This window comes from Gopherus evgoodei, chromosome 14, assembly GCF_007399415.2.
Source record: "Gopherus evgoodei ecotype Sinaloan lineage chromosome 14, rGopEvg1_v1.p, whole genome shotgun sequence".
Classification (NCBI taxonomy): domain Eukaryota; kingdom Metazoa; phylum Chordata; order Testudines; family Testudinidae; genus Gopherus; species Gopherus evgoodei.
Window position 1 is genome coordinate 13,329,100 of NC_044335.1, and position 16,645 is coordinate 13,345,744.

Sequence of the window (16,645 nt, forward strand, 5' to 3'; positions counted from 1 at the left end):
TGATAAGAGACTACCTAAATCAAACAAAGACCAAATGCATGCTATACAAATTACATGCTACCCGACACTTGTAATTGGGTCCTGGTCCTGATGGGTTCAGGTCAGCTTGCAAGCCTCTTATTTGCTTCAAGCTACAGCAGTTAGTTAAAAAAAAATTCAAATGAAAGAAAGTCAGCCACCAGATTTCAAGTCCAAGAGCTTTAATATCAGAACTAAAACATCATCATCTGTTGAATTCATCTAAACCTTTTAAAACTGGATGTTCAAATTCTTATGGCACAAAATTCTGGCTCAGAGATGAAGGGCTACTTGGCAAATTTAAAAAAGAAAATAGAATAAAAAGATACAAAACCAGAGCTTTCACTGCACAGTTCATATATCAAAACTGAAATACAACTTAATTCTTCTTTAAAATATCTGGACAAGTTCTGCTGAGAATTTGCGCAATCCATTCTTAAAAAAATTCTTTAATACGTTTGCACAGACGTAATGGAGAAATTCTACACAGATTGAGCAAGATTCACTTAAGTTACTAACATTCTGAAAATTCAGACATGTAAGAGCAAGTTTAAAACTATCCCTGCAGGAAGGATTAATTGTATTCAAGAATAATGGTTGAGACTACTTACACAACTGATGCCATACACACTAATAAGGTCAGTGAGTGAGGGAAAACTGAATTTCAGTACTTTTCTCACTATGTTTGACAAAGTTAAATACGGACACAGCATGGCTCTTGTTCAGGCATCTGTTGGCAGTACGCTTAATATAAGATGGTATAATTCATCTAGGTAATCACTGTTTTATTAAACTGTCTTTAGTCTGTGGTTGACCTTCGGTACCAAAATCGAGCTCTGTAGTCATCACTGCATGTCATGAAACCAGGATTGGTAGGAGAATGAACAATACACCGGACAATGCTGTTATGCCCCAATGACAGAAGATTTCGCCGTTCTGCCGTTCTTGAGTCCCAGCAGCAGAGACTTATGGTCCTTTCATCAGGAAGCAACACATAGTCCTCTGTGTGGTTAAAGACTGCCTGTGTTCTGTGTACTTGCCGTCCACTCAAACCAGCTCCTATAATAGCAGGGACATGATACTCATTAAAGCTGTAAGTAAAACATGTAACCTAGAGCAGCCTTGCTTAGGGGGGCAGATTGTCAAAAGCACAAGGAGTCTCTCTTTCAGATATTACTTGCTCAGGACCATCAACAAGGGCCAGCTTTGTGTTCACTGATTAACATTTAGAAGGGCTCTAACATTTCTCCTCCCACCCTCACTGCAGAAAGTGCTACTGAGATTTTGGCAAATAGCTTAAGGGAAACAGCAATAATCGCAGGCCTGAAGAATGACAATTACGATACGGAAAATGCTTTTTATATATGAGTGCACAATTTGCAAGGGCAACACACACATGCACACCTCTATGTCATGTAATAAAAAGATTAGTGTTAGAGGCCAAACACAGCTCAGATGGATTTGAGAATCAGATCACTAAAGAGTTTCAGCAAGTTTTGATGATAATACTGGACCATCAGAAGCCAGAGAACTGTAGAAAGAACTGTGAAATGGAGGCACAGCTTCATACTATTTTTTAAAATCTTTCTGGGCAGTTTCAGGATTTAAATCCTGATTTAAGTAATAAGAGATGAGTCTGGGAATAGGATGAAACCGTTTATTTATGCTGAATATTTAGCATGGTGGGCAATTTCTACTCAAGAGACTTAAAGAGTATTTTAACAGGGATGCTGAATTTCTCTTGTGATCTATCCAAGCTTGCACAGCACCTACCCACTTTTTACCCGACTCAACTAACAGTATTAGTCCCTCATGTGCAGATGCATTAAATTCAGATGCGCAGTGAAAGTGTATGCTTATTTATAGAGAAAATTCATGATGTTACATTTCCCTACATAACACCTATGCAGAAGTCATAACTATCGGTATTGGTGTTAGCAAAAACACATGTAGACTGCCTAACAAAATTTTATAAAAAATTTTTTTCCTCACTTAAAAAAATATGTCAGTGTGATCACTACAAGTGACTTTCAATGAGTTTGTTACAGCAGGAGGATTTTTTTTTTTCCCCAGCAGGGTGGTGGGGGTAGGGGTGAAAGAAATGATGCTGGACACAATACTTGCCAGATTTCAGCCTCTATATATAGGAAAGTTCAAAGAGCTGCTTAGAAATTTAAAAAAAAAAACAAAAACGAAAAGCCCTTTTAAATATGCAATTCCAGACTGTACTAGTCCATACCACCACAATGTGAGGGTTCAAAAACCATCTTAAGGAAAGAAAATCTATATACATTCCAACAAACAGTTTACCTGTGAAGGTAAGTATTCACACACCATTTCATAGAAATATAGAGAATACTTGAAGCCCTTCCTTCCTAACTGCAAACAAATCAAAAGACCTTTAGAGCAGTACACCAGTACTCTTAGTGAGAAACTTAGTAGGAAGCAATTGGTAATTAAAATTGGAAAGAGCACAGCTAATGGAGGAAAGTGCAAGTTCTCATTATCAATATCTATAAATATATAATCCATTATCTAGCTAGGCCATTACTCCCACTGTAGAAGTTTAGCATTAACTTTCTTATAAAAGTAAGATGTTTCAGATATAACTATGGCATACACAGACTTGATTTGATTAGAAAGATTATGTTTCTCTTATTTATCAAGCGAAGTGCTTTATAAACATTTTGAGGTTGTTTATGCAGGCTATGCTGCACCCTGCTGGTTAAAAATATTACTAGTTTATATTTTGGGCAACAAGATCACAGTTAAATTACTTTTGCAGATTGAATCAAAGTCTCAGTTCCTGGTTTTGGCAGATCAAACTGCCCTAATGTCTCTGGAATCTATTTCACAGCAACAAAATCTCCTGTGGAGGTTAGAGAAGACTGAAAGGAGCCCCCAGCCAGCAACTTCTTGCCAAAAAGATGTCTTGATATGTCTACTTTTCTTTTCTGGAGTAACCCAAGAGAGTTGTATTTGATGAAGCTTTCCCTTAACAGACAGCTAACAGCCAGCAGAATAGTAATACATCATTTGAACAAATGAAGTAATGATGGAAAGTTATCCAGATCCACTCAGATTAGTTTAAGATGATGACCAACATCTAAAGAAAGTCAAGAATGGAATGAGGTGACTTATCTGTGACCAAGAATAGAGAGAAAAACCTTGGGGAATCCTTGAACAGAAGAAACTTCCAATTAACTTTAGAGGTTACTGTTCAACAGCACAAGGCTATCATGATCTTATGAGTAAACTCTGAAAAATCGTTCACATATTTAACTGAGCACATCAGTCACTGGACTAAGCACTTAAAAATTTTGTACTGCATCAAATATTTATTCCCATCACTAGTTGATTACCACATGAACAATTTTTGCTTGATAAGTCATCTGCCACATACCTGTATATTTGACTAGTGTTCGACCTGTGGATATCTCCCACAGTTTAGCTACAGAATCTTTTCCACTTGACAGGATGTACTTTGAATTTTTGGAAAAGATGGCAGAACAGACTTCAGCTCCATCATGTGCTTTTTCAAAAGTAGTGATACATCGATTTGAAACTCCATCCCATAATTTGATGCATCCATCTTTGCTTCCTGTCACATACATGTTAGCACTTGCATTATAGTTTACTGAACATATAGCATCGGTATGTTGATCTTGAGGATTGCAAGACACAAAACACTGGAACGTATTGATATCATAAAGCCGTAAGGTAGGGTGCTGGGTACCAACAAGTATGAAGTCACCAGAAGGATGAAAAGAGATGGAGCGTAACATTTCTGCTTCCTGTGTGATAAGAAATATATCAATCTATAGAAAGAACCTATTTGCAGAAAGAAAATCCTGGTGGATTCACAAGTCTGAAGTTCTATGATATTTTCATATAAGTTCAATTCTTAATTAGTATAGTGTTTAGGGCAGGTTACAAATTGGAGAACACCACTCCCCTCTCCACTATATGGCAGTAACAAATTTAGATGGATCAGGATTATACTCTAAGCGGTTCTCACAAATTTTTTGGTGGCCTCAGAGTGCGGCCACCAACTCTTACTGGTGGCTGCTCTCATAATTTTTCCTAAAATACTTAATTAACTTTTGGAAAAACAAATACATATGCACATATACATATCCAAATAATTGTAATTTATTTATGTAGGATTTTTTCACAGACTCAATATTAAACAACATACAGTTGTCTCTATTCTTTATTGGACCTAATCAGAATAGAAACACAAATAAGGTGCTTTGCATGTTCCTGTCATTTCTTTTGCCTTTTTTTTTTTTTTTAAAAAAGACTTGCTAGAGAATACGTCTGTTGTGAAAAGTGCTAACAACAAACATACAAGTATCACTTTTCATAGCAGACTTACGGTCCAGCAAGACTGGGGACAAATTAAGACCTGGATGGGGAGGTGGATAGGGAGACAGTGGGGGTTGAGGTGATGGGGAGACAGCGGGGGGGGGGGGGAGGAGTAGGATGAGCTCAGGGACAGAGCCTGTCACCACGCGGCCAAGGAATGAAGCCTGAAGACCCATGGCTGGAGCCTGCCACCCAACAGCTGAAGCCCAATCCCACTGCTCCCAGGGAAGGTGAGGAAAACTCACTGGCTGCCTGCTCCTCTGTCTTGTGTCTCCCCAGAGCGGGGCAGGGCCCAACCACTACAGACATGACAGCCTCAGAGGGGCTGATGCTTTGTGCCCCCTCCATCCCTGCCTAGAAGGCTGTGGCCGCAAGGAAAGTCCCTTGTGGTTATATTTGAGAAAACATTGCTCTAAGTCCTATATCAATTTTCAATGCCTATTCATGGGATTGGGGGAGAGGAGGAAATTTCCCCCTTAACAACCGAAGAGAAATCCATAGAACTTCAATGCTGTTCATAAAGGAAATGCCAGAAGCACCACCCCTAACAGTTTCAGGTTTCCCCGGTGGCACGTATAGAAAGGAGAGCGGACATCAGATCTGAGAAGATGATCACAGGCACACATTTTATGTATCTAATTTGTATGCATAATTATCACAAGAGTATCTGCAAAACTGCATACTCCTGTGTATCTAGCTATTTCTCCATGCAGGTACAAATTAGATAATTGCTATCACTACAGTTGTAGACCTCAAGCTTTTGGGTTTTTGTTTTTTTTTTTTTTTAAAAAGACTAATCTCTAACCTGGATATACTTGAAGGCTCTTTTAGCAGAAGGTTTCGAATAGTCAAACAATTTAAGTGTATAGTCCCTTGAACCAGATGCCAGGATCTGTTCTGTTGGATGGAAAGCTAAACATGTAACCTCATCCACATGATCATACAGAGTCCGAATAACAGGATGATTTTCCATATTCTGCTGTGCTGTCTCATTCATCATGACCTACAGAAAACATTTAAACAAGTCAATGGAGAGTGTTTCCGAACCATAAACCACTATCCAACTCTTATGTTATTACTCTGGGCATTTAAAAACAAACATGTGGGATCTCCTGGTAGAAGAGAAAAAGTGAGTTTTAAACATGCATCAAAACCTGCCAACATCTTCCAAGCAAAGATTGCATTTTTTATGAAAAAACTATGCATATAATTAGAATGATAATGATTATCTCAAAGTTCTTTGCAAATATTGGTCATTAACATCCCTACGATAAATATACAATATCTTTCTTTTACAGAGAAGCAAAAAGAAACTGACAGAGGTTAGTGATTTGCCTAAAGTCAAAATGGAGTCAACAGCAGGAAAAAAATAAAACTCATCGGTCCCGAGTGTTAGTGCCCTGCTCTAACTCACAGTACTACTACCCTTCTTGAATAAAAATCACCTTTATAATTAAGACAAATGTTGCACTTATTTTGTTCACGGCAATATTCTTAAGACTGTGCACTGCTACTAGTTGTGTGCAGATTCTAGACAACAAAAAAAGGTACATGTCCTTAAGTACGCTATCGGAGGCAGAACAAATGCTATAAAATGGATGTAGCATTTTTATCATTCACTGACGGATCATGATTCATGTGATACTTTACCTCGATGGGCATGGCACTTTTTGCCAACATTCTCTCTGTATCGAGAATTTTTATTGAGGCATCAGCAGATCCTGTAGCTATTAATTGCCCATCTCTGCTATATGTAGCTACACGACATGGTCCTTTATGAGATGTGACGTAACAAGTCTCATATTCAGAAGCCTCGGGGGACATAGTCTGGACATCTGCATCAAATTCTAAGTCAATCCCTGTTCCTGGAGCTACTGTATCAGAGCGCCCAATTGCATACTGAACTGCGCTGTCATCATTCTCCATTCCTGAAGGATGAGAGATTAAATATATTTACTTTCTCCACAAAAAGGTTGACTAAGTCTTCATAAATATACTAGTAACTGCTTAGAGTAGCCATGATTGTATCTACAGCCAACTTTCACAAGAAACAGTAATGCCTGTATAGAAAAAAATATTTTTTTAAAAAGGACAAACATTTACAGAATCTTTTCCTTTGCAGCTCAATAAAGAATACCGGAACCACCACAATGAAGCAGTGTCACTAATAGGGTCGTGGTCCATGACTAGACCTCCTAGGTACTACAATAATTCAAATGAGAATAATGAGAAACATTATTCCTCCACACACTTATATCGCATATTTAACTCACTCTCTTCAAGGTTGCATCTACATTTCATTAGTGGAAGTTGCAGCTTAAGCAGCGTACAAGCTCATCATTTCAACCACATCATTAACCTAACTCTGAGCAAGGGTAAATGGTGTCCCTGGTCTATGTCATCTAACCCTGTTCAGAGTAGAATTGGATAACATGGTGTTGAAAATGCTTGCTGTTACCATCAGTAGTGCATTAGGGATCGTAATTTTCCTAGTTTAGATAGATCTAAAGTTTACTATATTTATGCTCCCAGAAATGTGTGAAGCACTGACTATTTCAATTTGCACCCTGTTATTACATTATTCAAGTAGATTTTCAAAGAGATCATGATGAAAGATAACTAGACTAAGACCTCAATTGTCTTAACACTAAAATATCATGCATAAATTAAATACCGCATTTCGGAGCTCCTTGTTAGTTACTGTCATTAGTTTTGTCTGTGCCAAACGCAAGCTAGTTGACATGCTAAGATTCAAAACTAGAGGATACACAAAATAAGGTAAGAAGGCAGTTTGAACCTTTGTTGTGATTTCCTAGCTCTTGAAGATTGTTAAAGCTTACAACACTTTAAATAATCGTTAAATAATTTTACTAATTTGGTAGTTAATTTTGCAGCACAGTTTTTTTTTTGCCAGTATAAATTTTATACTGGGGAGAATTTTTGTATCTGCTCCATGGAAAAATTAGGGGTATTTTCAGTAAACAGAATACTTTTATTCTCTGTCACTTTAACAATAAAAAGAATGGAGGTGTCCTTGTGGCACCTTAGAGACTAACAAATTTATTTGGACATAACCTTTCGTGGGCTAAAACCCACTTCATCGGATGCATGCCGTGGAAATATATATATACATACACACTCTCTCTCTATATCTATAGCTCTATCTAGATATAGAACTACACACACACACACAGAACATGAAAAAATGGGTGTTGTCATACCAACTATAACGAGACTAATCAATTAAGGTGGGCTATCATCAGCAGGAGGAAAAAAAAACAAAACAAAAACCACTTTTGTAGGGATAATCTGGATGGCCCATTTCCAATAGTTGACAAGAAGGTGTGATTAACAGGAGGGGAATGTTGTGTGTGTGTGTGTGTGTGTGTAATCTCTTCCTACTGTATTTTCCATGGCATGCATCTGATGAAGTGGGTTTTAGCCCACGAAAGCTTATGCCCAAATAAATTTATTAGTCTCTAAGGTGCCACATGTACTACTCATTCTTTCTGCTGATACAGACTAACACGGCTACCACTCTGAAACCTTTAACAATAATGTGTCCCCAAGACTAATACTGCAATAAACACACACACAAACCAGACTAGTGACAGATTAAGTTAACTTTGAAGCTAAGCTACCACACAGGGACACAATACTTTTTGATTTTAGCAGATTTCATTAACTTTTCCATTAGTATTCTTCTGCCTAACTCAATTATAAGACTCTCTACAATATTTTGTTATCTGTTGGTGAATAAATTACCCCACCAAACATTATTATTTACATTCCAGTAGCAGATAGAAGCCCCATCTGAGAGTGAGGTCCTGTGGTGCACACTAAGAGCCACTATACGCACTAAGAGAGTCTGTCATGGTAACAGACAGTTCCTATTCCAAAGACCTTATCCTGTAAATACAAGAGAAACAAAAGGGTGGAGAAAACACAGATGTACAGAGAGGTGAAGTGACTTGCCCGAAGTCACAAAGTAGAGAATAAAACCTAGGTCTGAGGCCACGTCTACACTACAGCATAAAATCGAAATTTATAAAACCGGTTTTATAAAATCGATTTTACGCGTCCACACTAGGGCACATTAATTCGGTGGTGTGCGTCCATGGTCCTAGGCTACCATCGATTTCTGGAGCGGTGCACTCTGGGTAGCTCAGTAAAAGAATGAGACCAATAACTTCAATTTCCGTCCACACTAACCCTAAATCGATATAGTAATATCTATTTTAGGGTTACTCCTCTCGTTGGGGAGGAGTACAGAAATCGATTTTAAGAGCCCTTAAAATCAATTTAAAGTGCCTTGTAGCGTGGGCGGGTACAGCGTTAAATCGATTTAACGCTGTAGTGTGGACCAGGCCTGAGTCCCAGTCCAGTATCCTAGCCACGGGACACTGCTTCAGTTGCACCCGATTAGACAGTAAACAACTTTTAACAGAGGTTTCCTATTAAGTTCCATCCTCCAATACATTGTGCATACCTGCTTAAAAAAGAAATATGTTTAGACTTACACCAGTCCCCAAACATTTGTCAGATAATTAAAAAAACACTGAAATTCTGATCTGACAAGTAATACCAGTGTCAGTAACAAAACTATTACAATATAACCTGAACAACCTGGGACCTACCTGCCTCCCCCACTTCTCTCCCCCCTAACATGAAACAGCCCTTGTGACATGTGGCAACCGAGCTGAAACCTCATAAGAGAGAGGGAGTGACTGGCAGAACATTCTCTGTGAGGGCCCTGGAACTCTGAAACCCATTTTCTTCTCAGATCTGTAACAGTCCACATTTGTCTGTCTTCAGGACACAATGCAAGGCCCACCATTTCTCCTCTGTCTGTGAGGAGACTGGTCTTGAGTACGTCTACTAGTGCTGATGTGTGATTTGGTGTCTCAGTTAGTTTCTATTATATTTATGAATGGATTATTTGATTTAATCTATGAGATCTAATGGCCCCATTTATTCAGTGTCCTTTTAGAAGATGTCAAGGATCCAGGGCATTGGATAGGCACTATTATAATTTGAAAAAGTATAAATAAATAAGTAGATCCCAGAAAAGATTTACTGAAAGACTTGTATTTTGTTATCTATGCATAAATATGACAACTGTACAGCAACATTAGGAGTTAAAGAGAACATTGACTTTTAGATTGCACTGAGTCCACTACAGAATCACAGAGATGTAGGGCTGGAAGGGACCTCTAGAGGTCATCAAATCCAGGCCCTGTGCTGAGCCAGGACCCACATACCTGAACTTCATCAAATAGTCTGCAATTCCTAGTTTATGTACATGAATCCTGCATTACAGTTTACCTAGTTTAATCAGATGCAGCAGTTGTTCAGAGGGTGCGCAGACTGATTGTGGTTTTATCTCATTTATCAGGCCATTGGCAATGTTTATGTATCCATCATACAGCAATTGACTAATAATCAGTTTGTAAAGTTGTTGACGATCTTTCAAGCTTACTTTTGTTCTATACATTGTGAGCAAGGAATGCCTTGCGGGTGCCTGAAACAAGAGAAAAAAATACTTACAAAACAGTTACATTGCAATGGTATAATCTTTCATACAGAACATACCCCAACACCTTTCAGCCTTAAACAGTGACTTTATAGTGATAAATTTAAAAGGTTTTGTATATGTAAAGGAAAGAGACTTTCAGCTAAGATTCCAAACTAGACAGACAAATGAGAAGAGATAACAGAAAGCTGTTGCAGACAGTAGCAACTACGGAGAAGACAGTCCACCAGTTACCAGCACTCAGACTGTAATTAAGGACTGTTACAAAGGTGAGTTAAGAGCAACACTGGCTAGCAACGTTTGTCTCCTGACAGTAACTTTTCTTTAATTTAATCAAGCAGGTGTTTTGTAGGGAAGCCTAGCGGCAAAACAAAACGTGTGTTGCAGGGTTTTCAGTGAAGCCACCAGCTGAAAAACCAAAACCTCCCCTGCACCCAATCCACCACCCCTTCCCCAATCCATTCATTTCCAGCCCCAAAGAACAATCGATTGTTATAAATGGGGAGGGGTGAAAGCAAACTAAAGGGGCGGGGGAGAAACTGACTGGAAGGAGAGTGAACTGCTTAGCGGTTCCGGGAGACCGCGGGCTAGAGGAAACGGCCTCCGGCAAGCAAGCAGAGCTGTACACCGCTCAGCTCAGCAGGGCATGTAGGAAAGGAGTTGTTCACACCGCCCCGGTACCTACCAGCCTGTCTTTCTGCCTCCCTTGCTCTCCCCCTAAAATGGCGACCGGAGCCCTGAGAACATCGATAGATGCTAGAGGCGGCAGCGGCTAAGTGTATCCCAATCGCTCCCCAGCGCAATATGCAGCTTTGCGCTACTGAGCATGCTCGTGGAGAGTGAACATACTCACGAACATCTGCGGCTGAAGCCCGCCTGCTGCCCTTACTGGGATACAAGGTCCCTGTTGTTCCCACAGCCGCGTTACAAGGGGACCGGGGACAAACCGGAGAGGTGGGATGCAATCTGCACTGCGGGGAGCCAGACTGCACGCCCCAAAGAGTCACGCAGCTAGCAGAAGGAGAGGGGCAAGATCAGGCATAGGGAATAGGGGGCAGGGTTAAAAGCCCCTGCCAGACAACGGGGAGAGAAGGGGGAAACTAGAAAAACAGGGATTTTACTAGAATTGGGGCTGTCTGTGGGGTTGCAAAAATAAGCTGTGCGTGGCAGAGAGGCTACTGTTTACTCATTTGGTAAGCAGCGTATCGCACCGCCCACTTACCACGGCTGTTTCTAAAGGCACAGTGCAACTCAATGCCTAAATAAGGCACCTCAACCTTATCTGAAATGATGTACCAAGCAGCTAAAGACTGAATACAGTGAAACGCAAACACAGATAGAAATCCTATGCATGCTTTTAGTATTTTACCGAATTCCCTTTTTGTTTATATGTCTGCATAAAGCCTCGGAGTAGTTCACTAATTTGTCTTATCTGCTGTTCCACTCCCTGAATTAGAGTCCCTTTCTTGTAATCCACTGTCAATGCAGTTTTCTGCCTCAATTATTTAGTTTTTTATAATTTATTACTCGCATTAATCTTACACTTCATTTACATTGTGCAAATAGATGCCATTGCACTATTTAATTTATACTTGAATAGCAAATACAGTAATTGAAAATATTAATAGTTGCTAGAGGTTAACAATCACATCTCACATCGTTTCTAGTCTAACACTATGTTTTTACTGTGATTTTGCAGTTTGCAATTTTTAATTTTTATTTGCACAATTTTTTTAAAATCAAATGAATAAGGCTGACATCTTTAGTTTCCCTTGCATTTCTTTGATTGGCCTGAAATTGTGCTTTCTGGGCACTGATCTAAATTTGGGGCCATTTGAACAAGGGGTTCATGAGATACAGTACCTGCTCCTCCCCCACCTTCCTTAACATTCGTGGGCTCTGATAATGAATGTTTGATCATAGATAGAGATCAAACCAGGTCTGAGATCATCATCACAGCAGGGCCTCAAATGCTTGAGAGCTACCTCAATGAAGTGCATGGTATCCACTATCCTTTTAGGGGAAATCAAATTACATTATTAGCAGAAAACTTTAATTCTCCTATTAGGCGCACCACTCTTTAAAGTGCTTGATGGCATGCCACATAGATTATACTAAGCCTATACAGAGAGAGAGTGTAGCTGGAAACTACCTCTACATCACACATCTTGAAAGGCTCCAGGGGAACTGTTATGATCACCAAACCTAAGCCACAGCCTGGTGGCAAATACAGCCCAGGACAGAAATCCGAAATAAAAGCAGTAGTTTGCTCCAATCTGCCTCTGGCAAAGGGAGTTTTGAATGTGTGGTAATGTAATCTGAGTACAGCACAATATTCTGAAAGTGCTGAAACTTTTTTGGTTTTTAAAGAACATGAATGGAGTGGAAGAGTAGGTGGGAATGGAGCAAGGGAGGGGGATAAATGGGGCTGGGTGGGAGGAGAGGGGTTGAGGTGGTTAGGTGATGGGGCGGAACACTGGAAAGAGGGAGTTATCGGGGACTGGGAGAATAGGAAGACAGGGCACCTCTCCTTTCTCACGTACATACCACAATCTAGAGGGCCCCAGCCCATCTACAGAGGCGTGGACCCCCCATGCAATATGTGGTGACTTGCCTTCCAGGGGGTCTAAGCCCCCTAACTCCCCCCGGTGGTGTGTGTGGCCCTTGTGTCTATATCTGGATCTTAGGAGGCTCTGCCCATCTATGGTAGTTGGGGCCCTCCCATACATGCCCCCCTCATGTGAGCCAGGTTCTGGAAGGGGTGTGTTTGTGTAGGGTGTCAAGGAATGTCTCACCCCATCTCCCTACCCCTCATGGTAAGCTAGAAGATGATCTTTTAGATATTTATAGTTGTAGTTAACATGCAGTGTAAGTGGGATACTATTTTCAATAAATGTGATGTAACAAGATTAAATTTCCTGATAGCTAAAGATAAAATCAGAAACTGCACATACTTGTGCTCACCCTTTTTAATAGCGGACATTGACTGAATTGGTAGGAATTGAACATGTGACTGTTTCACTCAGCTTGGGCTCAAAACACTAAAATTTAGCACGAGTATGAAAGGGTTATCAGTGGCACAGTACATAGCAAACATAGCACAAGACTCTGGCAGGTGGTATATGCATGTGTGTGCGTGTAGTGATTCCAAACATTATTTAAAGTAAACCATTACTAAACATTGAGAGTGACTTTATGAAAACATCAAATTCAATTATGAAGTCAGCTATTGGCTATTCATTTTAAAGTTTAGATTCTTCCTTCACTGAGAAACTGGAAAAAATCTACTATGTGACTCTGGAAAACAAAAATTGTGGAACACAAGATACTAGTGGTTGGGCCCAACTGTTGGGCCACTCATCCTGAAGGTAGTTAATGTCAAATTTTGACTGTTATGGAGTTTTCTATTTTAAAAATGCATTAGCTTATAGAAACATATTTGGAACATAAAGATACCACCACTGTGGAAACAACACAAGATATCCTATGCATGTACGGGAGAAAAAAAGCAATTCTCTTAATGGAAAAAGGTCAGGTATAGCTTTGTTATATATTCCTACTGAAGTCAGAGTATATGGGAAGGTAAACAGAGAGTGGAATGTCATTAGTTATTTTAATACATTTATTAAAATGTGTCACAAATTTGGTACCCTAATGAAAGAAACTGGGTTCTCTGTATGAATATTGTGTTTAATTAGTTAACAGTAAAAAAAAAAAAAAGGCTGAAACCAAAAGAGTACTGAAATACAGTAGGATATAGTTATATCTACAAGCTAACAGTTTAAGACAAATAGATATGGGTACCAAATATTATTTAAATATGACCCCCCAAAAGAAAATATTTGCAAATCATTAATGTAGTTCTTGAAATAAGTGACATTAATGAATCTATTTCTATTTATAGTTTCCGTAATTAGGAAATTTGATTAAATTATATTGATTTTGCATAGAGCACGGTAGTTTACTGCTGCAATCTTGTCATACACAAGAAGGAAAACAAAGATGGTAAGAAATGCAAAGTTGTATTAGAAACACATGCCAGACGTTTGGGCAGGTAAGAAAACAGAATATGATCTGTTCTTGTACCATGAACTGAAGTTATGGCCCAGTATCTAGACAGCTACATAAAGGTCAGATGGAATAACCTGGATAAGGATCGGGATTGTGGTAATAATTCTACATTAATAAATACTTCAACTGCAGCAGATAGTCATATCTTGACTACTGACATGTAGCTAGAAAGTTAAAAATCACAGCAGAAGTCCAATAAATATTTTACAATTTTGAGTTAACTGAAATTATATTTTGCACAATTAGTGACTTTTTTCCACCTATTTTTCAAAGACACAGTGTGACTCCTGGAAGAGGTGGGCACATGTGCTCTGCCTTCTAACAGGGAACCAATAAAAACATTCTGAGCAGTAAAAAGAAAGAAAGAGTGTACAAACTTTGTGCAATTATAGTTGTGGTGTTTACAAAATGTATATACTGTATAATTTTTTAAAGGTAAATATTTTGGTTTTCTTGCAATTATACAGTCAAAATACAAATGAGTAATAATAGCGGAGTTCAATTTTAATGTACTCTTAGCTACTCATAAAAATTAATTCTGTTTCTAAAAATAAGTTTAGATCTTTTTAAATGTTGACATGTAAAGTAAGCAATTCTTGTCTGCTGATAGCAAATTATGACAGATGGGACACTGCCATCACAATTTGCCAACTCTATTCTTCCTGTCCTCTGGTCCAGGGGCAGCAAATTGTGATGGGGGTTCTCCTCCTCAGTCACAATAGGCCACTTTGGACCAGGAGACAGGGAAGCATGGAGATAGCAAATTGTGACAGTGCAATAACAGAATATCTAGATGTCAAACTGTGCTTGGAGCATGGGGAGTACATGCTAAACAACCAAGGGTTCACTACCATAAGCTGGGTGACCCTGTGCATGCACACCACAAAAGTGCGAGCCTGGGAGCATGTACAGACCCTTGGCAAAAGCCTCTTTTTTGGGGGGAGGAAGGGCCTATAGGGTGGGACTAGGAGCATGGGAAGGCAAGCTCTATTCCTAGTCTGGAAGTGCAGGGAGTTCTAATGATAACAGCAGTCTATTCCAGGAGAGCACAGTTAATTTATTTCCAGCTCTAGCAGGAATAGAATCTAATGGTTAGCTCAGAGCAGGGGTAGGCAACTTATGGCATGTGTGCCGAAGGCAGCATGTGAACTGATTTTCAGTAGCACTCACACTGCCCAGATCCTGACCATCAGTCCGGGGGGGGGGGGGGGGGCTCTGCATTTTAATTTAAATTTTAAATGAAGCTTCTTAAAATTTTAAAAAGTTTTTACTTTACATACAACAATTGTTTAGTTATATATTATAGACTTATAGAAAGAGACCTTCTAAAAACATTAAAATGCATTATTGGCACGTGAAACCTTAAATTAGAGTGAATAAATGAAGACTTCGCACACCAGTCGACCCCTGGCTCAGAGCATGGTAAACTGAGAAACGATAAAGAGGCTACAGAGACAAATGGCAGTATTCCTTGGGACATTAAAGAGGGGCCTGGAAAGGGGTTAGGGACTGAGTCACCTAATAGGATCTGTAGTTGAAATTCAGAACTCCTGGGTTCAATTCCTTTGACAGAATGAGGGCAGTGGGATCTCAGGAGACTAGGGATTAAGACTGCTGGGTTTTATTGCGTCTGGGCTGAGAAACCGGACATCCCACATCCCCAAGCTTCACTGGAAGCAAACTGAACTGAAAGTCAGAGGCCTCACTGCTGGGTGCTGCAGGACTCTGGGATGACTCCAGAATTTAGTAGACAGCATAGTGGCACGCTGAGACAAGGCACTTCAGGGTGCCTCAGCAGCAGTGCTGAAGGCCTAGCCCACACACTCCCGCCCCGTCTCCCCAACAGACGGCCCTACTCACCTCAGCCTCCAGGAAAGGCAGCCGCAGTGGCCGTGGCTCAGGAGCGGGGGAGCCCACGTTACTCAGGCCCCGTGGAAGCGGACGTCTATCACACGCTGAGGGAACACGACGGCCTGACATCCTCCTCACACCTGGCCTCGCTGCCATCTATCACACGTCACCGCCACGCAGCCCCCCACACCGAGCTCACTTTCACACTTGTCCTCACGAGCACGGTGGCAACGGGAGTTGCCTTCTAGCTCACGCCTTCAAAGGCCTCAAGTCGTCCTCGCGCCGGGCCCGGCGGCCACGGATCACACAATGGCTCGAGAGCCCCTTCACGACTGTGCTTGACGGCCCAGGTCCTACGGGAGCCACCAGGCGAGTCGCCTTGATGCTAGTACAACAAAACTGCCCAACGTCCCCCTCCCGCTTGTCCTCGAGCGCCCAACGCCCCGCTGGTGTGACACGCTGTCCACTGACCACACGTCACCGCTGGTGCGACACGCTGGCCCGGCGCCCACTCACGTTTGTGCTCGAGAGCCACAGCCCGTAGCAACGGCCGCGGATCACACACCACCGAGCGCAGGGGCGACACGCTCCCCAGCAACAGCCGAGCCACCCCTCTCCGCCTGAAGCTAAGGCTTAGTACCTCCTAAGGCGGCCCCCTGACCGCCTTCCCGTCCCCACCCCCGAGGCTCTGTGCGCACTCCCTGCGCCAGGTCTTAATGGCCGGCTGTGAGGAACAAGAATGCCTGCCGATTGGCTTCTCTTCAGCTGCGCCGCCCGCCGATTGGTTCCTAACCGTTCCTCTGG

The 16,645-nt window shown here is 40.9% G+C and overlaps 1 protein-coding gene across 2 annotated transcripts; it reads right to left on the minus strand.

The window, feature by feature from the left end:
* Nucleotides 1–179: 179 nt before the first annotated feature.
* On the minus strand, nt 180–16,513 carry CSTF1 (cleavage stimulation factor subunit 1). Of its 2 annotated transcripts, none has more exons than XM_030533266.1 (6): nt 15,851–16,513; nt 9,712–9,907; nt 6,037–6,314; nt 5,192–5,389; nt 3,422–3,812; nt 180–1,077 (listed from the first exon to the last, which is right to left on the minus strand). In XM_030533266.1, exons 1-6 carry the CDS (start codon nt 15,995–15,997, stop codon nt 818–820), a joined length of 1,470 nt encoding a protein of 489 aa, XP_030389126.1. In that variant the 5' UTR covers nt 15,998–16,513; the 3' UTR covers nt 180–817. The 2 variants fall into 2 exon arrangements, with proteins under 2 accessions (XP_030389126.1, XP_030389127.1); XM_030533267.1 differs by lacking the exon at nt 15,851–16,513 and adding an exon at nt 10,605–13,120.
* Between the last annotated feature and the right edge of the window lie 132 nt (nt 16,514–16,645).

Coding starts and splice junctions, on each gene's coding strand:
- CSTF1 (XM_030533266.1), bottom strand. CDS start 15,997: ATGGCAGCGAGGCCAGGTGTGAGGAGGATGTCAGGCCGTCGTGTTCCC. Junction 9,908..15,850: donor TGCCTTTCCTGGAGGCTGAG/GTGAGTAGGGCC, acceptor CTCTTGTTTCAG/GCACCCGCAAGGCATTCCTT. Junction 1,078..3,421: donor AACACTAGTCAAATATACAG/GTATGTGGCAGA, acceptor CTGCTATTATAG/GAGCTGGTTTGAGTGGACGG.